Raw genomic sequence first — 27,183 nt, 5'->3', positions numbered from 1 at the left:
AACCACCACCACCTCCACATCGAACCCCCGAAACCAATTCAGCTAATGGTCGAGTTCCGCTCGAGGCTCGGCATTCTTAGACTCAAATCGCCCCATAAATACCCTCCTCGATTTTGCCTCGGGTAGCGGACTCTGTACGACGATTTCTTCGCCCCGTTCGCGTGACGTTTCTCGTCTCTCGTCGTCTTTCCTTTTGTCATTTTTTGGTTTTGTTTTTTCAACATTTTTTTACTAGTAAACGGTAAATCCGGTATGTATTGCTTGATACTTTTGTACAATAAATTATTGTTGTTATTAAATATTCCCGACAATGTTCGCGCGACGAAAAGAAGTCGCGTAAAGGGGATTGTTCGACGGAGTAAAAAGAAAGAAAAGAAGAGAGACGTCAAACGAAATTAATAATCTCGACGAAGATTCTTTTCCTTCGATATTCGCACAATAATTAAAGCAGAGAGTTGCGTTTCATCGCTCAGATTCTCTTAATTTTTTTGTTTTCGTTTCTTTTTGTTTTTTCCTCCCTCTCCCTCTCCCTCACCCTCTCTCTCTCTCTTCGTATATATCGAGCCAGCTGTCCATCAACTCCGTCTCGAGTTGCAGACGAGAATCCGTGTCGATTTGGCCGGTATAAAAATAAAAAAAAAAAATAAAAAAAAAAAAAAAAAGAAGAAGAAGAAGAAAATGTTCTCGAAGGGTTACGTATGATGTACGAGTGACGATCGGGTCGATCGAGAGAGTGACTTAGAGGTCGGCGTCGCGAATAAGGATAGTAAAGAAGTGTGAGGAAAAGAAGGGAAAGGAAAAAGGGGTGGTCGTAATCTGGCAGACAGCGGCTGGGAGCCAGATTACCGGCTTATCCCTCTCACCTTCCACATCTCCTTCACCTTCTCTTTCCTTCCTCTTTCGGCAGCGGTAGCACAGTCAGTAATAACCAGTAATATCTTTATCCAGAGGCCAGCAGCAGCAGCAGCAGCAGCAGCTCCTTGTCTCCTCGTCTTATCGGGCACAACGCGCGGCAAAAGCAGCAAAACTCGCTGCTGATCCTTCGACGATAATGTAAAACGAATTGTTCCCAGGAACGTTATAATATATATATACATATGTATATATATATATATATATATATATATATATATATATATATATATATATATATACTAGCAGCCCATCCCGGCTTCGCACGGGCATATAATAATATTAAGTAATAATATAAATGTTATTTTTCTAGAAACTCACTGTAAACATTGTGTATTTTCTTTTGTTATATTATTATATGCCCGTGCGAAGCCGGGATGGGTTGCTAGTTATGCTGTTAAAATGTAGCTTATATGACACGTTCGTAGATTTACCGTAGCAGCGCCATCTATTGATTACTTACTCAACCCAGTCGAAAGGTATCGACATCTGTTAGAATCATTCAGAGTTAACAGATAATTGTGACTGTCAAATAATAACAGACAAATAATTAGCAATATATTATAATTGCGACTATAATTTGAGATTTAAACTATCCTATCTCTCAAGTTGGATCGAACTGCACATGGTGTGCGTATTTTATTATAATCGGTTACGTGGTTTAGGAGTCCATTGAGGACAAACATCGTGACACGAGATTTATGTATATTAAGAAAGATATATTAAGATATACATACATATATATATATAGGAGAAACGAAACCTACAGTTACGATGATAAAACGGGAAGGCCCAAAAATTTTATCGTAAAAGGATAAAAGAAAAAAACAAAAAAAAAAAAATTAATTACATTACATTTCCAGCTTTTTCATTACCGAAAACCTACAATTTTCCCAGACATTTTCCCCCGTTCTAGTAACTCGCTAAAATCTATAAATCGTTTAGTTTATCGAATCTATATTAGCTTTCAAATTATCAATTCGAACCGAAAAAAATATATATATATATATATATATATTGAACCGAACAAAACGTCACTGTAAGCCTGCAATTTGTTACAATGAACGATTCGATCCAGATATTATTACCATGGTACACGGTGTTAATTTCCAAGGAGCGCATTGTTGTGCCAGACTGAAGAAATAATTTAGGTATGACGTATATACATGTGCATATATATATATATATATGTATATAACAATGGAAGTCTCTCCTCGCAATTGATTACACAATTACTGCTAAATATGCTTAGCTTAGGGAAATTTCAATTGTTACCATCTAAGGTAAATTTAACACAGACATCGTCAGCCCCCCCCCCCCCCCCCCCCTGCTATCCGCCCATCGCCATTTACCCCACAATTAAGATCTATTTATCTGATGGCTTGACGTATAACGCGAAATTTAACCTTAGTTATTAAGTTGGAAAGCCTTCTACTACACTCACGGCAAACTTCTGTATAAATATAATTATTGTTGTATATTTACTCGGCGTGTGGAAATCACCGTAAAATTTCCCACCTTCGTGCGATTGCGATAATCGAGCGTTTTTTTTTTTTTTTTTTTTTTTTAAATTATGCAAAATTAGAGAATATTGATATTGACGAATTACGACGATAATTCTTGTTGGTTTGAATAAATATGAAACGACGATAATGATATCAATACTAAATAAACAAAAGCATGCAACAATATCGCGTATTATTTATAAAAATAAATTGATTTCTCATTTATTCGGTATAGAATTCGGGCCGGCTCATGAACAAATACTGCATCTTTGCACCGGTATATAAGTATGTATAAGAATATAACCGTGCGTGTGTGCGCGTGTAAATATAAATTCGAATAAGAGAATACGTGTAAAGTAAAAAAAAAAAAAAAAAAAAATGCAACGATCGGGTCGAGCGCAATAAAACGGAGAGTGAAACGAGACTGCGGCTTGATACTTCCTTTCGACCTTAAAAACGAGGAGAGTGAATGAAAAAAAAAAAAAACAAATATATATATATGTTAAAAGGAAAATAAGGAATGTATAAGGAAGAGAGAAAAAAAAAAAGAAAAAACAGAGTCCCAAAGTCGTCTCGTAAAGTTCGATATGTATGTACGTGTGCGTGTATATATATATATATATATAGAGAGAGAGAGAGAGAGAGAGAGAGAAAAAGAAGAGAAAATAAATGACATCGTACAATATGCGTATCAAACCGTGTGAACATGTGTATATTTCGAATGAAAAAAAAAAAAAAAAAATTTGATCCCGCCCCCCTCTTTGGCCGCCCTTTTTTTTTTTTTTTTTCTTAAATACGGTGCACGTATAACACAATGTTATAATAATTTGTGCAGAGATTTCGAGGTTCTTTTTCTCACTCGCTCGCGCTTTCGATTCTCTTCCCTTTTTTTTTTCTCTCTCGTTTCACCGCTCCCCCCCCCCGCCACCCCTCTTTTTTTTTTGCGGTTTTTTTTTTTTCAACCTTCCCCGCAAAGAAAATAGCCAAATTTTTTCCCTTCACTCGGAGGGATTAAAAAAGATGTACGTAGCGTACACGTATGTGTGTGTGTGTGTGAAAAAGAAAAGTAGGGCGAAAAAGTGGAGGTAGGGAGAGAGTTGAGATAAAAAAAAATTAAATAAAATGAGAAAAAAAAAAAAAATTAAACACGTGGGAAGGTAAATTTCGTGTAAAACGAATTTAGCCTATAGGTATATACGTATTATTGTACGGTACAATTAATTACGCAAGCCCTCTTCTCGAAACGTCGTCCAAGGCATCGTTACGTATGCGTGCGCCAAAGGGTAAAGAAACAAAAAAAAAAAAAAAAAACAAAGAAACAATGAAACTAGACCAATTTAAAACGTGAATAAAATTCAAACGTGTTGACCGATTATTCGAAAATTTTTTATTATTTCTCAAAAAGATAGACGAACGAATCTTGGATTTTTAGCGTTTGAAAATGTGGATAATGTGCAGAAAAAAAAAAAAATAAAAAATAATAATTAATATTATCAGAACGTCCACGTTTCAAATCGGTTCCATTTTTTTTTTTTTTTTTTTGCCCACCCCGTGCACGCAACGCATCGCGAATTTAATTATATAATTTACCCCGGCAAAGCGTTAAATCATATACGTATATACATATATATATATATAACACCAACGCGCCAGGTACGAAAAAAATGACGAATATCCGACAAAAGTTTTCACATCGTTCCCGCATCATTTTCCCTTCGATTTTTCACGTTTTATTAATTATAAATTATCATTTTTTCCTCTCGACGTTGACGTGTTGTACATACTTGTGATACATACAGTTTGAATCAAATGAGAAAGTTGTTTACTTATTTTCTACAATACAACCTTTATTACCGTCTTACTTTTTTCCCTTCGAAAGATGGATAGAGAGAGAAGGAGAGAGAGTAAAGGTGAAAGAGAGGATAAAAAGAGAAGGAACACGAGCCAACCAACACGAACGGTTTCAATATATTATACATAATAATATGAATAATTACAGTGCTTCGATCTTTGGCGAAAAATATCTTCTCCAAGCCATTCCGTGACTGTATATATATATATATATATTTGTTTATTTATTTATTTAAATATACATCTACCTATACAAGGTACTTGTGTGTGTGTGTGTGGTGTGTGTGCGTGTGTGTCAGGCAAGGATCGTAGGGGGGGAAGTTCCGTGAGGGGGGGGGGGGGGGGGGGGGGGGGGGGGGGGGGCCGGCCGAGAGAAAGTTTCATTGAAAGATTAAACGCCCGTGAAAAATAAATCGGCCATCTTGCCTGTGCAAGGTGATGGGTCGTTGCGTCCGATTCGAAAAAATTGCTTTTACACCCCCCTTTCTATCCCCTCCCCCCCCCACCCCCCCCCCCCACCCCTCTTCTTCGCTCATTCCCTCTCTCTCTCTCTTTCTCTCTCTCTCTGTCTCTCTCTCACACTCACTCTGCAATTTCTATCCCCAACGCCGTCGAGTGTAGCTTTTCTTTCTCTCTCTCTCTCTCTTTCTCTATATACCCTCCACACAAACACACGCGCGCACCTATCCGTAATGTAGGTAATGAAAAACCTTAGCGTCAGACTTTCGTATGCTGTAAAGAATTTCTCAAGCGATTTCAATGGGGTGTGTGTACGTGTATATATATATATATATATGTATATAAAGTGTGACAGGTCAGAGGTAATATATGATGTATACGTACACGTCTGCACGTATGCACGTACGGTAAATGTTTTCTGTACATAGCCGCATATATGATACATAAATCATGTGTATAATGCAGATTGAATTCCGGACGAGGTGAGGAGATCGAGAGATCGGGAGATTCGCCGATGCGCATTTCAACATCAAATGATAAAAACATACCGGTATGCAAGGTTACATTTATTCATATACGTACGCGTGCGTGCTTTTATTGTTTATCGTTTCTTAACTGTTCTTTTTTTCTTCCTTCCTACGATTTTATCCTAAAAATATAAATCCAAAAAAAAAAAAAAAATTGCTAACAATTAGCTTCGACAGCTATCCAGTTGGTACGGATTAATCGAGCAGTTACATATTATATATATACACACATAGTTTTAAATACAATACGACCGATATATTGTATCGACGAGGAGAGTTTGATGAAATTTTGAATCCGTGTAGTTGAAATCGTACTGGTTGGATAGAACGGAGAGAGAGAGAGATGGAGACGGAAAGAGAGAGAGAGAGAGGAGAGAGAGAGAGAGAGAGAGAGAGAGAGAGAGAGAGGAGAGAGGAGTTTGCATTCGATTGCGTAGCCGTTGAGCTAACTAATCGCGAAAGCTCCGGCAGTCTTGCATTTCTGATTGCGAAACAGAACCGCGGCACGCTTCGTTAAGTCCTTCGCTGCTTCTCTATCTCTGTGCAATCATTGATTGTACCAAGCTTGTTGAAATTCTCCAGATTGGCGAGCTGAGAATAAATCTATTGCGTATCCTTTTTACGTTTTCCTTCTTCTCGTCTCTCTCTCTCTCTCTCTCTCTTTCTTTCTTTGTCACGTTTTTTTATTTATTTTTTTTCATGCCTCTCATTTCTTTTAACCTGCTAAATTCACATCGTTATCGATCCAGCCGAACGAATTTTTCCCGCAGGCGTTTCGGGCGTTGGAGTAACGAGCAAGAAAGCAAAAAAAAAAAGCAAAAAAAAAAAGAAAAGAAATGAACAGAAAACAAATTGCAATTGTAAAATAATAAAACAAGTTGAAGAAAATTTAGAAACCTCGCAGGGAAAAAAATTCTACTTGAGGATGATGGAAAAAGAAAAAGAAAAAAAAAAAAAATAGAAAAACAAAGACACGAGCTTTTCCCGCATGCTTTTGAAAAGCACGACCGAGCGAGTTTCATTTCGAAATCGTAATGGAACATCGAGAGACGTGCGGTATAATCACGCGAGTGCATCGATTCGTGTGCAATTTGAAGCTCGAAGCTCGAGGCTTGAAGCTTGAAAATTGAAGCTCGAACCTCGTGAAAAGCGATGTTATGCAAACTGGGCTGACCTAACCCTCCTCCTCCTCCTTTTCCTCTCGCTCTGTAGAAACAGTTAATTCTCGTCTTTATTGATTTTCGAAATACTCTCCTCGTTGCTTCGGTTTATACTTTTTGTATCGATAAAGCTTCCGTGTTGCCATGACGTCGCGTAATTAATAACAGAGCGATGCAAATGGGAGCGAGGTTTTTTTTTTTCGGGGAAAGAACGAAGGAAGAAAACAAAAATCAGAACGTTTCGTCAAAGTTTGACTCCCATTACTTGCAAGTTTCGCAAAATCGAAAAATCGGGAATTTCGCGTTCTCCGTATATTACTTACTTACTTACTTACTTACATCTACTTCGCGATATTCTTTCTTCGGCTACAGCCGCAGAACCACGCCGGTTGTTAAAATATTTACAAGCCAACGGCGAAAAACTTTTAAATATTCATTAAAGTCTTGTCCGTGCTACTCTGACATACAATATTGTATTACTTACATGCACGCATATGCATATATACATATATATATATATAACACGAGACAGGAAGAGGTTACTTCCGGTTCCTCTTTTTATCCACCCTCATCGCCCCCTTTTTCTGCAGCAGTGGAAAAGCCGCGTATTTTCACCCTCCGATAAGGCGAGTAAAAAGAATGAGAGAGCGAGAGAGAGAGAGAGAGAGGAGAGAGAGAGAGAGAGAGAGAGAGAGAGAGAGAGAGAGAGAGAGAGAGAGAGAGAGAGAGAGAGAGAGAGAGGAAACAAATAAATGCATAACGTATCAGGCGATGTGATTTTTCCCTTCATCATTTAATTGCCGCGAGTTTCGTCTCAATTTTTTTCTTTTCCTTTTCCTTTCCTTTTTTTTTTCTTTTTTACACCGTTATCGCGTAATACAAAGTAATTCCTTATTAACCTAATAAATCGAAGCGGATTTATTATTAGGCGAATAATTGTATCGCAAAAGAACTGCGCCGAGATTCTCTCTACTTGTCGTAAAGTATCGACGAACCTCCGCAGGGTCCATCCCCATAACTCGATCAAAACCACGTATATAACATATATATATATATATATTTATATATATATATATATGGCTATGGCCGTGGCCATGTCCGTGTATGGTGCGTGGTTACATATGTACGCACATTTAGAAGATGCGGGTTGGGGCGTTACCGGCAATCCGATAATACTTAATTATTAACGTCGACCCGAGTTGAAATTTATGCCTACCGTGTATTTTGCTTCGCAATGCAGGCAACCTAACTCTGGATTAATGGCCACCTTGGCTCTCGCAGATTTTCCCTTCTAAACCTTGCTCGTTGACTTACCGATATCGGTTTTCGAACTGAGCCGATTGATTGATTGATTGATTGATTGATTATCGACGGAAGATATTTGTTAACTAACCTTTTCAGTCTTTGTTTATACAACTTCAAAAATCATCTTTGTTACTTACAATTAGTACAAGTATTAAAATATGGACTTGAATCTAATTTTTAATAATTTATTCGTTGCACTCTTCACCAATCTGACATCACCCAGTATATGTTATAATACAACGTATTAAGCGTGAGTCTGACGTAAATTATACAGATTATGCAAAAAAAAAATAAAAAAAAAAAAACCATCAATCATCGCGTGCCCGTTTCACCTTTTCTTGTTACGCACATTCGTACGTATAATATACAGGCGTGCATGTGGATAAAATATGTAGATGCAAAACCCGTGTGTAATATAAATCGATGATTATATGCGGGCATGTCGGAGTTCGCATGATTCGTTTGACTAATATGGGCGCGGTTTGCCTTTGCATACATATTTACATACATATGCATACATACGCGATACGTTACGCGGCTTTTTCGAAGCCTGCAGGGGACAATTTGTCTCTGTCAATAGCATTACGGGAATTACAGATATGCGTAGGTACGCATTAACGCACCTAGGACGAATAATCGGACGGAAAACCTCGAATGTCGTCGAGAATTATTATAGTAATTGAAACGAAGATGTAGAGTAGAAATAAAAAAAAAAAAAAACAATATTTAAACAGTTTTTTTCAACGATACCTGTTTCACTAAATTTTTTTAGTTACCGCGACAAATGCAATTTCTCTCAAAGATGTGTGACCACTGCGAAGCAATGATTCGTGTGTTAAAAAATGTATGTGACGTGAGGGTGGTTACGATTTTTATATTATTATAACCGATAGCCTGCAGCGGTATCGTGATACTGCATTACCTTATTCGAAGAGACTTTCTTTCTTTCTTTCTTTACGGTGTATGCGGATAGGGAGGGAGAGGGAGAAAGAATGAACGAGACGAAGAAGAAAAGAAAAGAAAAAAAATCAAAGAATGATGGAGAGGAAAGTGTATGGCTACGGTTATAAAAGATAGAAGGACGCTGAATAATAAATCGGGGTTACCGTGCGTGAACGAGTTCGAAGATATGGAAAAAGAAATAAAAAAAAAAAAAAAAAAGAAGAAGAAGAAAACTACTCCGTACGTACATTTTTGTCTTCTCTTTATTCTTCTTCTTCTACTTCTATTATTCTCCTTATGTTTCACAATCCTCGCTCCGTTTTTGCGTAGAAAAATTTATCAAAGATTCGTAAGAGATTCAAAAAAAAAAAAAAATTCGAGGGTTCTTTCGAAAAAATTTGAAATATCCTCCGATTTTTCTACAAAATCAAACTTTAATCTAACAAAACTATCTAAATTTCTTGCTTTCATTATCAATCGCGTGAAAGAAATAAAAATTTTTACCACTCAAATTCAGCCTCAAAATTCGTGTCGACCGGTGTGTCTTAAACACATTACACACCCTGTATACATATAATGTATAGGTGTACAACGGACGAGATCAATCCGTCAAACGTTGTATGCGTTGCTTCCAACGCATTCGTGATAAAAATGACACACAAGTGAAATTAACCATCGAAGCATTAAACCCTTTCCCTTCCCTTGGCACAACGCTGCTTTGTGACTCTTCGTTTGTGTACGTATATATATATACATTATGCATAGAACACAGAGGCACAAAAATTGTATACACGGTACGTATATATATATACGATGGATCAACTCAATTAGGACGGATCGGAGGGGCGAACGTCAAAAACCAAAAAATTTCACAAAAAGAAGGAGACCGCCAGATCAGCGGACTGAATTCACGAACACACAAAAGGGTTGGTTCGATTAATACGGCGAGGGGAAAAAAAAACCGGACAAAAGTAAAAATAAAAATAACCAAGTAACTACAGACAGGGAATAAAAATGTTTTATTTTTATTCTATAATTATTTTCTTCAATTTGCAGTTACTCTTCGATAAATAGGAGTCGGATTAAATGTTGCCCGTGCCGAGAGAACGAGAGAAAAAAAAAAGAAGAAGGCCGAATAAAGTGTGAAAATTTTGTAAAAGAGAAACAAAAAAAAAAATCCAAATAACGCAAATCAGAAACGATAATTCGTACAACGAAATTCAATTTGCTCTATGCTTTTGCGATTATTACAAAAAAAAAAAAAAAAAAGGTACAAGATGGGATATCGCAGAGAAAATTATAATAACAATAACAACAATGAAAAAATTGTCAGTTATTATTTTTTTTTTTATTTTTAATCTTCGTTTCTTTTCCTCTCTCTCTCTCTCTCTCTCTCTCTCTCTCTCTCTCTCTCTCTCTCTCTCTCTCTCTCTCTCTCTCTCTGTCTCTCTCTGACACGTTTTACTCTTCTTCACTTTCTCCCCCCTTTCGTACTGTTTTCGCACCCGTGCACTTTATTCCGTTAATTGTCTGTCCCCATGGATTACGTGTAATAAAGTTTATACAAAGATAAAAGTTCCTACAAGTCTTCTGTCGTTTTTTTTTTCTTTTCCGTTCTCTTTTTTCCCACAAGTTTACGTCGGAAAAAAAAAAAAAAAACGTCGAGGAAGAAGACGATGATCAGTCGACGTTAACTCGGAAAGACACGCGCGACTGCGGCGCCTCTTTTCCTCCTTCCTTCCTTCCTTCCTTTCTTTGGCCACGTTTTCCGTCACGAAACCCTCAACTTAACTCACTGTTGATACTGTCAACTTTTCGCAGAGAGAAACGAAAGCGACGGTAGAAGAGACGCCAACTCGACTTGCCTTCTCGACATTTTCAGTTTCCTTACGTATATACATATATATATATATACGTTACCCGGGCCATCCCTTAATCAACTCTATTTGAACACATATTTTGAAACTTGAAACTCAATCTCTCTCTCTCACACTCTCCCTTCAGACTTCTTATTATCAGTATATATAGCTAGCTAGGGTGGTGGTTCTGATTTGAGTTGTTTTGTAATTTCTTCGCGCTCACCCCCCAGAAAAGTAATCGTCGTGTCGCATAGAAAAAAAATAATCAGGCCAATTCCATAAAATTGTCGAAGCAGTCAAATTTTTATATGGAAAAATGCATGCATTTGATACACACACATGTATATATATATATACGTTTTTTTTTAAAGAATACTGTTAATTATAATACCGCGGAGATAATGACTTGTTGAATTGACGCGTCAATTTTAAGGTTAGATTCGACGGTCATAGGTTACGTTACGTATATTGAGATTGAGTTTCGTTTAGCGCTCGGCCGACTGTGGCGCTGCAGTTGTCTCAGTCAGTGTTGCCAACGTAACTCTGTCTAGTGTTAAAAAATGACCCGTCTCAGATTCATTGTTCCCAAGTGTACACAGACATAGTTATTATACGTATATCGGTAGGGGTTTAGCGGTGAACCCAAGGGAGGACAGGTTTGGTTATCTGCGGGGTGTCGGAGAGATGTGGTTTAGCAGTTATGACCACCACCGCCACCGCCATCGCCATCATCGTTGTCACGCTCCTCCTCCACCCCGTACGTCTATACCTGCGGTAAATCCTACTTAGCTTCACAACCCTCGAAAATCCATCCTAAGTATCATCCTCGGAAACCATCCCATCCCATTCCACCCACCACCTCCCTTCCTCCATGCAATTATACCGCGTATAAATTCACCGAGTCGAGATTTGTGCCTAATTTAAACGATCGAAACAGAAGGCTTTCGCCTCTGCTTCGTCGTCTTCGTCGTGGATGGCAGGGAGATTTTCTTCTCCGCTCTGATTGTGTGTTCGCAAAACCTTAACAAGAGAGCAAGCAAGGAAGGAAGAAAAGAAGAAAGTTTTTTTCTGTACTCGTAACAATAAGCTTAAATAGTGTTCAACTTTTCGCGAGGGCTGTTTAAACTCAATTTCGTTTTTTCCTATTTTTAATATATTTTTGTACCTTTTATACGCGCATCAGACTCTTGGGTGTCAAAGTCACTAGAATTTCATGTAAAACTGCAATAATTTGTTTATTTATATGTTCGTTATAAGTAATTAACGTGAAAAAACTTGCTTCTTTTTTTGTAGCACAGACAGCTGACGCATTTTTTTTTTCTTACGTATTTTTCATACGCAATTTTATAATGATACATATTTTTTAGAATTTTCCCCACGCTAGTTTGTTGAGAAAAAAAAAAATAAAATAAAAATTAGTCGAACGTAGAAACGCGACGGAACAAAATTTTCCATTTTTTTTTTTTTTTTTTTTTTTTTTTTTGCGAATATATAAAAAGTCATACTTCATCCTGCAGCGTCATTCTTACACCCTCCCTTCCCCCCTGCGGCAACTTTCTTAATACTGAAAAACTCACGCTCCCGATTCCGTCCGTTGGTTACGTAATTTCATTCGTTTCTTTTATTATTACCGCGGTTTCGTTCAGTTTCCATTCCTCATACACGACGCTACCAGACATTCCATCCATCCATCCATTCATTCGTCTTCATTTCTTTTGTTTTTTTTTTTTTTGCTATTTTACGCTGAGCTGAACTTTTTCATCCAGTGAATAACCATGGCACATATTACATTTGCCATGGGTCTCATATATTACGCGTGTATTATTAAGGACTGTCAGGAAAGAGTGCGATTATACATGATATGTATGTATACATGTATACCGTAAAAATATCCTGAAACTTGAAAATCAACCGCGTACGAATTTTCGAGGTTAGATTCTCAAATAATTCGAGGCAGTGACTCGGAAAGGTTTGGGAAGCATATTTGTTATTTGAGTCGGAAAGTCGATTCTTCGAAGAACGGTCGGAATTCAACGCTTACGCTCTTTGAAAATTCAAACGTAGACATTTTTCTTAGGTTGGCCCGCCTGCGTCGCAGACAAAAGTATCGCTGCGGTAAGATTTCGCCGACCAATGAGATCTAATCATTCGGCGCATGCGCGGTTGATTCTCAAATTTCAAGAGATCGTCCCGGTATGTACAGGTACATAATATATTTAATATATACACGCGTGTACATCCCAGAGCAGAAATCGGGGAGGTTAGACACGAGGTGAGTGAATGGGTGTATCCTAAGCGGTGTAGTTAACCGAGGGTATGCGGTTTATGTGATCTATACAGCGAGAGTGGAAATTTGCAAGTCCGATTAATCGCGGTATGCGCGATAATGATATTCCGTCGTCTGCTTGGCCGAATTGCGAGAGTATATATATATATATATCAAATCAAATTTAAAATTTTCATCCACCATACTGGATCCACCATTTTAAATTTACCAAATCTGATTTCAGATTCGTAATCAGCTAGCCTAAAAAACCATAAAGTATTATCTCGTTATAAAACTTGATTCAGCACAATAATGTGTGATTAAAAGATTTAAAGATAGCATTTTGAAGAAAATATGAAGAAAAAAGGTCGTCCAGGGCAATTCCATGTATAGTGTATACATATATTGTTATAGGAAGGGGAATGATCAAGATATCAAACGAAACGGAAGAAAAAGAAGGACGGAAAAATAAATAAAAATAAATAATAAAAAATAATAATAATAACAACAACAACAACAACAGACGACGACCACTGGTTGAATGCGACGACTCCATTTGTAAAACGTCTGGAAGTAAGAGAGAGAGAATTTCTGGTCCAAACGCTGCCGCAGAGGAGGATCTAATCTCCTTTCTTTCTTTTTCTCTCACTTTATCATGAACGTAACATCATCGAGACGAGTCGCACGGTTATACAAGGTATGCGTTAAAAATGAACGGAGCGGGTTTCATTTCATCCCTCAGACAATGTACATGTAGTATAGGGTACAATAGACAAGGGAATCGACCGTATCAATATCCCCGTTTCGTTAATTTCCAAATTCCTCGAACGAACGCACATTTTTCTTCTCAGTGGTCGTCGTTTGCAAATTTTTGGTCTCTTTTTTCCTATTTTGTTTTTTGCTTCGCTTTTCTTTTCCCTTTTTTTCTTCCTTCTCCTTAATCGTAAAAAACGACGATGCAGAAAAGGATAATCGCGAAGAAGAAGGGGGAAAAAAAAGAAAAAGAAGAAGAAGAAGAACAGGAAAGGGGGAAGGTAAGAAAAAAAAAAAACACCAACAAAAATTTCTCCTCCACTGCCCCCCCCCCCCCCCCCCCCCCCTCCCAATTTTCTATTGTACGTTTTACGCGCGGCGGTAAGGCAAAAACGGGAAGAAAAATATAGAAAAAAAAAAAAAAACAGGGACAAGAGAAAAAGGGAAATAAAGGCTCGTTCTATTGTTAAAGGGCATAGATAAACGATCTCGTCCAGAGTGGCTGACATTTTGGGTTTTTCCTTGTCATCCCTTCCTCCTCCTCTTCCACCTCTTCCTTTCGTTATTATAATAGAATGTACCGACTCTCTCTCTCTCTCTCTCTCTCTCTCTCTCTCAAAGTAAAGGAACGACCATATATTATAATGATAGATAAAGGCTTTAAGAGTCAATGATTTTCAACGTCATGACAATATACAATGTCATTTTATTAACACGCCTCGAATTCTTTGCAATATTCCAAACACAGTCTCATATAATACATATATATATGTATATATATTTTTTCAGAAATGTAAGTCGGCTAATTTTTCCAAAAAAAAAAAAAAGTTTGGGATCGGAAAGTCAGGTCCGTTCATTGAAAGCCTATTTTTCATCCGGGTTTTATGGGGTATTCGCTATATATATATATATATATATATATATATATATATATATATATATATATATATATATAAAAGATACGACCAGATCGGTTTTATCGGTACAGTTCGATGTCCAAAATTACTGCCACGCTTATCCTATATATATATATATATATATATCTATAATATCCCTCCGCCCTCAAAATTATCTCTATACATCCTATCATCTTTTTCTTCTACATCCACCCTCGATGTTATATGTATGCCTACTATATTATACGCTGAGTATGTGAATGAAAGTCTTTTTTTCCTGTTATCGCTGCTGTTGTCGAAGTAATAATATAATCCATCTTTCGATTAACTCTTCCAACAGTGGAATAGAAACGAGAAAAAGAACAAGAAATTCGGATCAAGGGGAATTATTTATTGTTTGTATATTAGATCGCTTACACTTATATATGTATATATATATGTATATATATATATATATATATATTACGCCGGAATCGCGCTGGCTTAGCGATTGTGTTAAAAATAAAAATTTCAAACCTCGCCACAACTTAAAAAAACTTGAATAATTATTTGCGTGCGAATTTATCAATAAGAACGCCGAGTGAACGAAAAAAAAAAAAAAAAGGAAATAAAGCCAGAGAGAGGGAGAGGGTGAAAGAGAGATTAAGTTTCTCTCTTTCTCCTAACCTTAAAAGTTGACGAAAATTTTCACCAATTTAATATCGCTTCAGCAAGGAAAAAAATTTAAAACATGTGTATATTTTCCGTGTACGACTTGTCGACGAACGAAATAACGACGCGATGCAAAAGTCGAATGAGAAACGTATTAAAAGAGAAAATATATACGCGAAACGTGATACGAGGGACGGAAAAAAACGGAAATGAGAAAAAAAACAAACAAACAAACAAACAGGTAAACTATAAAGGAAAGCTCGAGGGTGAAAAGTTGCCAAAGACGGAGGGGGTGGGGGGGGGGGGGGGGGGGGGTGGAAAAGAAAAAAGAAAAAGAAACGAGACGCCGCTGAAGAGTCGGAAACAAAGAAAGAGTACGTAATTTAAACTCGCAGGCGCGTCTCTGTCTTTATAAACCCATTTGCGATACGTTAATAATGTTTGTTTTGCAAAACATTCAACGATATATCGATAAAGATTTTACCACGTCGATGTCCCGTATTGGTTTCATAATTTTTTCCTTTGAAGTACGCAACGAAAAACCCGATCGCAATTATTTTCAGAATTTGTCGATCCGGCGTACGTGAAATATAATTTTTTACTTCAAACGATCGTTTGTTATTTCAAAATTTGTATCCGGCAAAAGTTTCGGGTTTCCGACCGGTCGACTTTTACGTCTCTTTCGGGATTTTTACCCGCAACAGTTAAAATACACGATTCAAAATGGTATAACCGAAAAGTTGAAAATATATATTTATATTTATATATGTATGAGCCCCGTATAATTGTATATTCATAAGATGAAAAATTTGGGATGAGGAGAGAGAGAAAAAGAAAGAAAGAAGGAAGGAAGAAAAGAAGACCAAAAGTAAAAAAAAAAAAATAAATAAATAAAACCAAGCGCCGAAAAGTTTCGAAACTGAAAAAATATAAAGTATAATCGTCGTCCTAAGAAAAGTTTTAACGGCCGTTTCACGATTTTACATGCAAAGAACGATCGTATTTATTTTTTTTTCACCCCAAAACATTTCTTACAGCGAGAAAGAAAATTGAATGGGAAAAGAAAAAATTGAAAAACACGATTTCTTTCGAATGACGTTAAATTTGCAATAACATCCGTTGTAACACGGATTTGTTTTATCTCTTTCAAGGATCTTACGAAAAAAATTAACCATATTATTTGAAACGTTTTTATCATCAATTTACTTAATTTTCATTTTTAACCTATTTGCACTACGATTCTCAGGGTGTGTTTAGTTTTATCGACAACGAGAGACGTGTCTTCTAAATTACCAAAAAAAAAAAAAAAGAAAAAAAAATGTGCTTCGTTAAAATTTTCCCACGCTAATCGTAAATACATAAATATTATATAGTATACGTATAACAAATAGAATCCAAGGCGTGAAATATGCAACCGAAGAATCGAAGAACCGAACAACGAAGTACGTAACATTATAAAAATAAAGTTTTAAAACGAGAAGTTACTGAAATCCGATTTTTATTACCATTTCCTTCCTTCTTTCCTTCTTTCCTTCTCTCACTCCGCAGTCGCTACCCTCGTTTTTCTTATCCAGATATTAAAAAATATCTCCTCCAACAGGCGGCGGCGAGAAAAAAAAAAAAAAAAAAAAACGTACCAAATATGAGGAAATAACAAGGAAAAAAATGAGAGAGAGAGAGGGGATAAAAAATAAAACATGTTCCGAGCGTAACGTTTGATTTCATTGTTGTTTCACACGAAACGCGTATGCGCGTGAAAAATAAAATAATGATAATAATAATAAACACATCGACCAAAATTTGCGGCAACGGCTGCAAAACAAAGAATTTTCAAACATCGTCGAAAATAATGAACGACAAAAGTGAAAGTGCGAGGCGACTTTCCAAGTCTGACCAAATACTGATATCCACTACTATTTACGTCACGAACGTATAAGGATGGTCAAACAGTCATCTACCTTTTCCACCGCGCGTTAACTCGGCACCAATTTATTAATTATTCAATTTCATCGTTACTTATCATTTAGTTACCTTTAAAATTCGTCGATAAAATACTATCGTAAAAATTCCGTAGGCGCGTATCTGCGCGATATTTTATAAAATTTTCATCATTTTTACCCTTCGACGTTTTATCTCTACCGTAAATATATTCACGTTTTCCGCTCACATATGAAAACCTGATTTTCTCTCCTACCGTGAAGGCATAATCTAGCTACGTACTTGACACGTTATTCTGACGATGATTGACCCGACTTGATATTTATTCCCTCTGTAAAATGTATGTATACGTAATACGATTCGTGCAATATACGTCAATCAGAAATACTGAAAATTCGAATCTAATAATCCTTTCCGCGACATTTCCAATTTCTGTATTCAACAATTTTATGTATCTTCAATTTTGCCTTTTCATTTTCCTTTGGCGTAGCTTCCGGTATTCCAATAATATTAAAATCTACGTAAATTATACAAATTCTCAGACGTGAAAAGAATTTTAATCATTCTCGTTGCGAATGTGGGTCCATTCTCCGTCAAACCGTACGTGAATAAAAATTCCAATTTTTCGTTTCGTCAAAAATTTTATAGGCGATTACAGCCAACGAAGAGAGTATTGGAGGACGGTTTTCCATTATTTTCGTTCGCGTGTTCTTGACGCGTGAATTTTTCAATATTTTTCAATACGTAGCGACGATGGAACGAATTTCGATCAGAGACTTCGGATGGATTTAACGTTTCGATTTTTTATACTCACGTGATATCGGAGACGTATTATTGAGAAAATATACTGAGACAAATTTCACTTGTTACAGTAACTAGAAAAATTGGGTAAAACAGGTATCGTTAAAAAAACTGTTTGAATATCGTTGGAATTAGAAAAAACGAGACAATTTTGCGCTATCGTCGATCCTTTTTTGATTATTGCAAGGCAAAAACTTTTTTCCACAAAAATTTAATTCTCAATTCAATCCTTCTGTACTTCAAAGGATTTCATTACTTGACGTGTTAAATACGATCGAGATGAGTGACGGGAAAAACAAAAAGAAGAGAAAACAAAAAATATGCGTTACTTGTTTAATCGCCTTGTGTAAGCGTGTATGTAATACGAAGGGAAAGGAAGGGCGGGAGAAAAAAGAGACGGAGAGAGACAGAGAAACGAGGAAAGGAAAGGTAGTCCAACAAAGGTTACGACACGACACTTGCGGTTTTCCTTCGTCTTCAGGCCCCTGGATTTGACATTCGTTTCAATTGTCTCTCGCGAAAGAAAAGTTTCGTTCTTTTACTTTTACACACGCATGTGCATGTAATAATACACGCGCTAAATAATATTTTCTTATTTTTAGTCATTTCACTCTCCCAACGTTCACACGCGTAGATGATTTCGCACTCTTGAGGGACGGAGTTGAGGTTCTGAATTTGAAAAGTTCCGAAAGCGCTGAAATTACGAATTATTTGACGGGGAAGCTCGAAGTAAAGAAATCAAACTTTGAAGTAACGGCAAAGTTTCGAACCGTCGGAAAGCCGACGGTCTCAAAGTTCCGAAATGCGAGGTTCTGAAAATTCAAGTTACGATAGGGCAAAGTTTCGAAAAGTAAAGTTACGATGGAGAAAAATTTCGAAAAATAAATATTCGATAGAGTAAAATGACGAAAATTAAAATACACTCGCACGGCTTAGTTTACTCGACGAATTGGTGTAAAAAAGAAATTCACGGAACTGAAATTCTTCGATCATTCGGAATTTCGATGTTTCAGATTTTTAATTTTTCTCATTTTCGCACTTTCGAAATTTCGACTCGTCGGAGTTACGCCCTTTCGGCATTTTGTTCTTTCGGAACTTTGATGTTTCGTCAAAGTTTGATTTCTTTACTTTAAGTTTCTAAGTTTCTCTGCCAAAAAATTTGATATTTGGCGCATTGGGAACCGTTCAAATTTGAAATTTCAACCCAGCCCCCAGAGATACGATTCGACAATTTAAAAATATATCTTTTCCCAACACCCACGCATAAATTTCTACCCACCTACGTACAAAGTCTGCAGTTTTCCCGATAAAAAAAAAGGAAAAAGAAAGAAAAAAAAATACGCTTAGCAGCAAGGAGAAAGAATAAAAGAAATTTGTATACAATAAAACGTATATCTACATTAAACAGAATCGTGGGCGAGTTTTTTTCGGGGAAATGTGATTGGTTCAGAGTCTTTGTTTCGAAATACTGCGTTTATCTAAATAAAAGTACACGGGAGACAAGGTGGTGGTGGTGGTGGTGTGTAAATTTGAAATACAAATGAGATTCGCGCGGCAGAGTGAGATATAGAGAGAAAAAGAGAAGGACAAAAGGAAACCTCGATACAAAGAAGAGTACAGAGTGAAAGAGGGAAAGAGAGAGACAGCGAAAAGTGTAATTAGTTAGATTGGAACGGCCGGATGAACGACGAACAAACGAACGAACGAACGAATGAACGAAAAGCAGCAGCAGCAGCAGCAGCAGCGGCGGCGTGGCGGAAAAACAAGAGGAGGGAAAAGGATAAGAGTATTACCGGCTTTACATATATTTATTTCTCTCGCGTTCGATTTGATTGCTTTTTCCAGCCTCTCGCACCTTTTCATCCCTACCACCATTCTTTATTACCGTCGGTACTTACGCATGTTATATAACGCAACAGACACACACGGTGTAACGTAACGATAATAATCGATGTAAACAGCCGTTCGAACGATATCCAGATTATTAAACGCGTACTTGTAAATAATATAACGTACAATTTAACAAAGAATAATATATATATATATATATATATATATATAGGGCTATAGGTCGTGTTTGCCACAAACGTAAATAAAATAAATTAAATAAATAAATTGGTCGATGTAAAGAAACGTGTAAAGAAATTAATTCGTCGCCGATGAAATTAACGAGTGACGGGAAACGAGTGAAAGAAGAAAAAAAAAAAAATTCTCATCAATCCGAAATAGATTATAACGCGCCAAATAATTGGAGGCAACCGGGATATTTTTTTAATTTTTTTTTTTTTTGTTTTTTCCACGCCGACGAGCGTTGATCGAAAATAGAAAAGGTACCTGTTCTCTGTAATAATTAATATCGCGACAAATGACAATTTTTTATACACGTAGCGTGTCCGACAATTATTCAAACAAATAGAAGAAGCAAAAAAAAAAAAAAAAGACAAAAGTTCCGTAAAGAAAAATGTAACGCAAAAACCTGCAGAGAGAATTTTGCCTACAGTATATATACTTTTGTTTTTAACCAAGTGTTTAATTTGAAATATTATGCAGGTATTTTTTTTAATTCCCGTCTCTCTTCGATCTCACGTTCTTCTATTCGTTATAATGATATTACTCTCCGCGACATTTTCACATCGCACGATCCACCCGCTCCCGTGGCACTCGACCCATTTTCATCTACAAGATACGAATAGGAATACCAATAATTGCAATAAAATAACAAAATATATACCTGCTTACTATAAGTCACGACCATTTACTCAGTTATTATATGCAACGCTCGTTGAACGAAAAAATCCGAATGAATATCAAATCGAACAACGTAATGTATTATATATATAAATAAATAAATATATACACACACACACACACAAAATCTATATACGTAAAAAACACCAGCCCAAGTGCGGAAGGAACAAATAAATAAATAAAAGAAGCAGAAGCAATTAGGCACGGGAAGAGATAGAAAAACTGGTACCCGTAACTCTCGTCGTAAAAATGCAACGAACTGCACGCGGTGTGTATAATTTACCTCCGTGTTCATACACGTGTGTATATGTATAATACAGGTAGAGGTTATACACGACGTCGCAACAACTCTCGTATTAAGGGGAAAGGTAAAGGGAACGGGGCACGATATTCGCGGTTCGTATTTACAATACGCCAAGGGGTAGGGGGTGATGTTATCGATCGAGGTCAGCCCTCCCCCTCCTCCTCCTCCCCCAAACCCGCCCACGCAGCCATCCACCACCCACGCCGGCGTCACCTAGACGTCAGCTATTCAAAACCGACCCGCCGCGCCACGTTTGCACAATTTTCCGATCCAACCTTGCACCGCACCTTATATTGTACCTTATATATGCTCGATTACAGGTATATATATCTAGGACTTGTATATACGAATACTGTAAACCCCCCCCCCCCCCCCCCCCCTCCCCCCGACAAGCAAAAAGGCAGACAAGATTATATTCGAGACGAATGTTAATATCGCCGAATTGTTCGCGAACGAAGAACGCGGCGTCTGATCCTCGCGGTTCGTGATTTTGTTTGACAAATGAAAAAAAAAAAAAAATTTGTCCGTCCTCTTGTCTCAACTCCGAAACAGTATATCCTGAATTTTTGCCAATTTTTTCATTCAACCGTTGGATTATTTACAAGTGTTGAAAGCGGTTTTCAAAAGGAACACATTTTTAAAATGCCGAAGAAATTTTCAAACACCGTATTTTTCTAGTACAAACATTTGCAGACCGAGCCGATAATGGGTAGCGAGTATTTTTTTTTTTTTCAATCTTTTCAGCTCTTTGATTTTAATTTTTTTTTTTTCCATCAACTCAAACATCGTTTGAACGATCCGAAAATTCCCAATACTTGTATTTTTCACTTGAAACATTTCCAGACTGGTTCCATTACGGGGCAAATTTTGTTTATTACTTTTTTTTTTTTTTTTTTTGGGCGCGATCGATATATTTTTTTTTTCTTATCAACTTCGTAACGAAACCGGTCTGAAAATGTTCGGAATGAAATTTCGGAATTCGGAATTTTCAGACCGTTTGAACAATGTTTCAGTTGGTCAAAAAAATTAAAAGTGCTATAAAAAAAACGGAAAGAAAAAAAAATCGTTCCATCACGGGTCGGGTTTCAAAACGTTTGAAAAAGAAAATACAGTGTTCGAAATTTTTTTTTAAAGAATTTCAAGAAACGTCCTTTTCAAAATCGTTCTCAATATTTATAAATAACTGACCAGTTGAATAAAAAATGTCAAGAAATTCAGGGTACCGTTTGAAAGTCGGGACAATTGCAGAAACGAATTTTCAATATAATAAAATAATGACAAGGGTCAGACGTTCGTTAGGTTCGCATGGAATTCCCCATGTACATAATATATGGTCAATAAAGAATGGGCTGCATTACACAGACAAATAATAACGAAACATCGCATAACGACAAATAATAAAGTGCAGAAACAGTACGCAATAACTCTGTGTAAACACGTGTATGCATGTATGCATATGTGATGTATAACACTACCATCTATACATTCTTAAGCTAACGTTGCAAGATTAAGCGACGCGATAAGCCGAGCGTCGTTTGAGCTTGTTGAAAATCGATGCGAAGGGCCTATATATTTCATATACATAGGATACAGGGTTACACTACGTATAATTCGCGTATATGCATGTTTCAATATAAGACGCGACAAATCGAAGCGTTTGCCCCCCTCCGACGTTACGATATATACATGTGGGATATTATATCCTAGGATACCTTTTTACATGCATTTGGCGAACAAAGAGACGGTACGAAGGCAGAAAGCTCGAAAGCTGTACAATAAGTTCTCGCAGGCTGCTAAAAGCAAGCGCAGCGTCGGGGTCGCGGCAAGATTATATTCATGTGTGTGAGTTTACATGTATTAGACTGTGTAGAAACAAAATCGACCATTTTTTTTTTCAAAATTCAGGACTAAATATTGTTCTAATAAATGACGAAAAAACGATGCTGTCCAAGTTTCAGCTCTTAATATGTAATATTTAAAGGTGCTTGATGGCGATTTTCTATTTCACATTTGAATAGCGTTGGAAATTTATTGTTTTTTTAACTTTGGAATTTTACAACTCGTCAATGCGTTAGTGAACCGATTGGGCCGGAACTTATTTCTGTAGGGAATTGCAGGCTCTGCAAAAAAGATATTTATTTATGTTATCGTTTCGTGATAAATCTACTTAAGAGTTGAAAGTTATTTAAGAACCTTGAATAAATTTTGAAAGAGTAAGATTTATCATAAAATGATAAAAGACCCTTTTCGCGAAGCGTTCAATTCCCTACAAAAATACATTCCGGTCTTATCGGTACACTGATGCGCTGACGAGTTATAAAATTCCAAAGTTGATAAAACATAAAAATTTGTCATGTTATTTAAATGGGACATAAAAACTCGCGATGAGGCGCTTCTAAATATTAACATTAAGTCATTTCAAACAATATTTTCGCCTTAAATTTTGCAAAAAAAAATTACTGATTCTTTTTGATACAGTCTAATATATATACATATATTGTATATTGTGAATTATATATATATATATATACAGTTCTGAAACAAAATCGTTTTGTTTACGCTGGTACATGATTAAAAAACTAAAGGTTGTGGGTAACAAAAGAACCTTGTGAAGAACGGTTAAGACTTGAAAAGTATACAATGATCTCGAGACAATTTTATTGCATTCATTCACTCTGCAATAGAAAAAAAAAAAAAAACATTTTCAATTCGTCAACAATTGATTCGTTAAATGGAAACCAATTGTTATAAAGAAAAAAAAATGAACGATTGGATAATCAATATCAATGATTGCTGATAGGAAGATAAATTCAGAGAATGCGAAACCTTGATTCGAGTGTTATCATTATAAGTTCATAGTCCGAATCGATCCTGGATAAACTTGAGATTTCTGAAAGTTTCGTGAAAGCGAGTTTTATCGGCACAAAAAGCTTAAGACGAGCGACACTCGATGACAAATCTCGACAAGCGGATGTCCGCTGCGGCGTTTGTATCACAGGTGGTATAAAATACCGACTGACGTGTGTAGGTAGTATGTACATACAGTGCATATGTACGATCTCTCTATCGGGCAGGTCAGGGATGATCCTGGATGGTGGAGAGGCGACGACGGACAATCCTCGACGATGACGACGCGTGCTTCCCGCTGTCCTGCATCTTCCCCCTGAATCAACCGCAGGCATCGACGCTCACCATTCGCCGCAAGTTCCGATTCCACCTTCGTCCCCCAGAATTGGCCAGCTTCGAGAAACGTCAGTCGGATTTTTATATACCTGTGATACAAAAGCGCCGCAAGTTCGGGATGTCAATGTTCGTTTTACTCCCCGTTCAACTTCTTCTTTTTTCGTCGTGTAGCCGCAGGTTTCGGTCAATCAGGATTCACCCTCACCGCTGCCGTCGGAAGATCAGTCCTCGATTCGGCGGATCGTCGACATCCTTCCTCGTCTCCTGGCCTCGCAGATTGATGCTGAAGTCGATGCCGTGGATTCGGCATCGATGCGGGTGTGTCTCGTTTAAGACTAGTTGTGCCGATGTAACTCGTTTTCATTAGAGGTAATAAGCTCCTCTTTTTTAATCGCGTGATATCGAGATAAACGCGTGGAATGCCGAGAAGAAAATAGAGGAGATAGGTGATTAACATTAGAGAAAAAGAAAAAAAATGCTAGGCAGAAACAAAAATTAAAAAGGTATTAACGTTCCAATTAGAGGGTGAAAGAGGATTCAATTATTGCGCCGGTTCGTTTCGCTTCACTTCATCCATTCTGCAATTTATTCCAGTACATAATACGTACATACGTATGTACGTACTGTAGGTATAACTGTTATACATACGTACGTACATTCGCGTTGATTCGAAACGCGGAACAGCGAATATGCAGTCAATTATCGGTGATTCCTAGAATGTGTGGGTAAGTGTGCAGCGGTAGATATCGACGTCAATGACAATTGCACAACGATAACAACAACAACATGAACAATCAATCCTCCATATTGTATAATAATTGGCAATTAGATGATATAACCTAGGATGGAATGGAAATCCAAGGGAAACTCGATCATTTCCCGTTCAGTCAGCTGCAGCTACCAAAAACGTGTCGTCTCTCCGCCGTCGCTACCGGTTTTCTCTTCTCTTCTCTTCTCACGATCACAAATTAGATTTACGCTCCAATCCCTCTACTTATCGTCCAGTATTGTTGAGTGGCAAATATTTTTCGTCGTGTATTTCGTGCGATAATGATTGATGAGTGAAAAAAAGTAACAGGAAGAAAAATGTACAACGTATTTAAAATCATGTTGAAGTCAGTAACGTTATCGCAACGATTCATCATGCCGAGGGAAAAAGTTATTTTGTGATTTTAGAATTGTGTGAAATTTAGTGAACCGTAATAAAAAAAACACATACCTACTCGTATTTAAAAATATTACCACCTTCATTGTCCAGTCATCGTTAAAATAAGAAATTAGACTTTATTTCCGCAATATATTGTTACGGTTACGTTACTAACTTCAATTTCGTTATTTAAACTCGTCCGTTGAAAAAACAAAAGCGGATCGATCGATCGATCGACCGTACGTTATTAAACAAAAGACGAAATGTCGCAGTGTTCAGTTTGCGACAAATAAAGTACACCGTGTAAACACGATCTCAAATTTTGACTTACCAGTCGCTCCAACGCCGCTTGCAATGATCGTCAAGGACACTGCGATAGCGAAAACAACGCTGAGGTCGCGTCGCTGCTCCCGATGCTCTTCCCTCTGTTGTTGTTTTCGTTGTAGATCCATGCTGCGAAGTATGACCTGGCTGCGTCCTTTCGTCGGCGAGGTTCGAACTCAACAATTGTAACTAACAAACAAGCATCAGAGATTAGCCGAAACTCTTCGCACAGATTCACATTATTGTGATTGTTCTCTTATTGTCTCCGCGCGTTTTACTTTACTCCCGATTTTCGATTGTTTCAAATCGATGATAACAACATCGGACCGATCTCCGTATTCGTATGTTTGTTCGAGTCTATTTTCACTCTCTTTCTTACTTTTTCTCCTTCATTATCTTTTCTCTTTCATTAACGAATTTCGAATCGAGTTTCACCGCGAGGTCGTCTCGCACCATCCGCGCACCTCACTCTGAAGTACGTACACATCCACGAGAGGGAGAGAGCGAGAAGATGAGAGAACGAACCGGAGCATCAACCGCGCTCCCTGAACGTCGGTCGTAAACTGCGTCGCCTGCGTCGTATGTTCGCCAGTTCACGTCTGGACCGTATGGCGGGTGGAAAATGATACGCGCCCCCGAAATTCGGGCGGCGCTCACCAGACGGCGCGGCTGTTCCCTTCAACCCTCGAATGCGGCCGAAGTTAGGAGCGAAGCTATACCACCAACGATTTACCAGTTTTTAACGCTTTTTACACACTTCACGACGCCGCGACGGACGTCCGAGACGTTGCATGTTTTATGTCGGCGTTGCCGACCCTGAAGAGTTTTTTAGATTTAAAGAACAATCAAGTGTTGGTTTTACATATACACACTTATGTGCCCACCATTCTGGTATTCGTATAAAATTTGTTCGTTTCCTGACAAAAATTTTCCACAACAGTGATAAGAAAAAATAATTTCTTTGAAATGGTATTCGTCTTTTCATTCACTTTCAATACTTCAGTTTTGTCGCATTCCTCGTTCTGGTTTCTGAGGTACAAGTGGAACAACATTCCAGACCATTATTTTTCTTATTATTACTATCACTATTACACGCATTACAGGAGCTTATGCAGATTTACAAAAACATACGTTCATTAATACCTTCCTGCTCGTAGCTGTGGTATTCTTTTTCTTATATTTCTCTCTGTGCCTTGTATTTTTTTGCACTTGGGATTGGGTGCAGCGCATGGCACGTAGTACTAAAATTCTGTGGCTTAAAGTACACTAGAATATTTCAACTTTTCTCTCCTTTTTTCTCTGACACTCGGCGAAGTCATTAGCGAAAAACCGCATAGCGGCGTGCCCGCGGTTTCATTTCTGCACGAGTGATTCCTGTACACAGAATATAAAATCTGACGCATGCATATTTCACACCAGTTTAATTCTGATGGATCACTGCGGATCTGTTGCTACTGTTATAACTGCTATTCGAGTAGATTTTGATTCGATTTCAAAACAATCACAGAGTCGTCGAGCTCGGCTTGTAGAGTGCGAAAGCGAGAGAAAGAGAGCCAGACAGAGAGAGGAGGGGAGCTATTCAGATTTTGCATTTCAGATTAGGATATATATACGCAAACGTTTGGGTCCGATTATATACAGGGTGTACCTTT

The 27,183-nt window shown here is 37.4% G+C and overlaps 1 protein-coding gene across 4 annotated transcripts in view; it reads right to left on the bottom strand.

The window, feature by feature from the left end:
- LOC124304964 (uncharacterized) overlaps positions 1–26,111 on the bottom strand; it is a 61,660-nt gene extending 35,549 nt beyond the window's left edge. For 2 of the 4 annotated variants that reach the window (XM_046763804.1, XM_046763802.1), the window contains exon 1: positions 25,539–26,110. In XM_046763804.1, coding sequence (XP_046619760.1) covers positions 25,539–25,659 — 121 coding nt within the window. In that variant the 5' untranslated portion in view covers positions 25,660–26,110. Of the gene's footprint in view, positions 1–25,538 lie in introns of all 4 variants that reach the window. The other 2 variants (XM_046763801.1, XM_046763803.1) reach the window with 2 other exon arrangements.
- Between the last annotated feature and the right edge of the window lie 1,072 nt (positions 26,112–27,183).

Source organism: Neodiprion virginianus, chromosome 5, assembly GCF_021901495.1.
Source record: "Neodiprion virginianus isolate iyNeoVirg1 chromosome 5, iyNeoVirg1.1, whole genome shotgun sequence".
NCBI lineage: Eukaryota > Metazoa > Arthropoda > Insecta > Hymenoptera > Diprionidae > Neodiprion > Neodiprion virginianus.
This window is presented reverse-complemented; position numbering and strand designations above follow the sequence as displayed.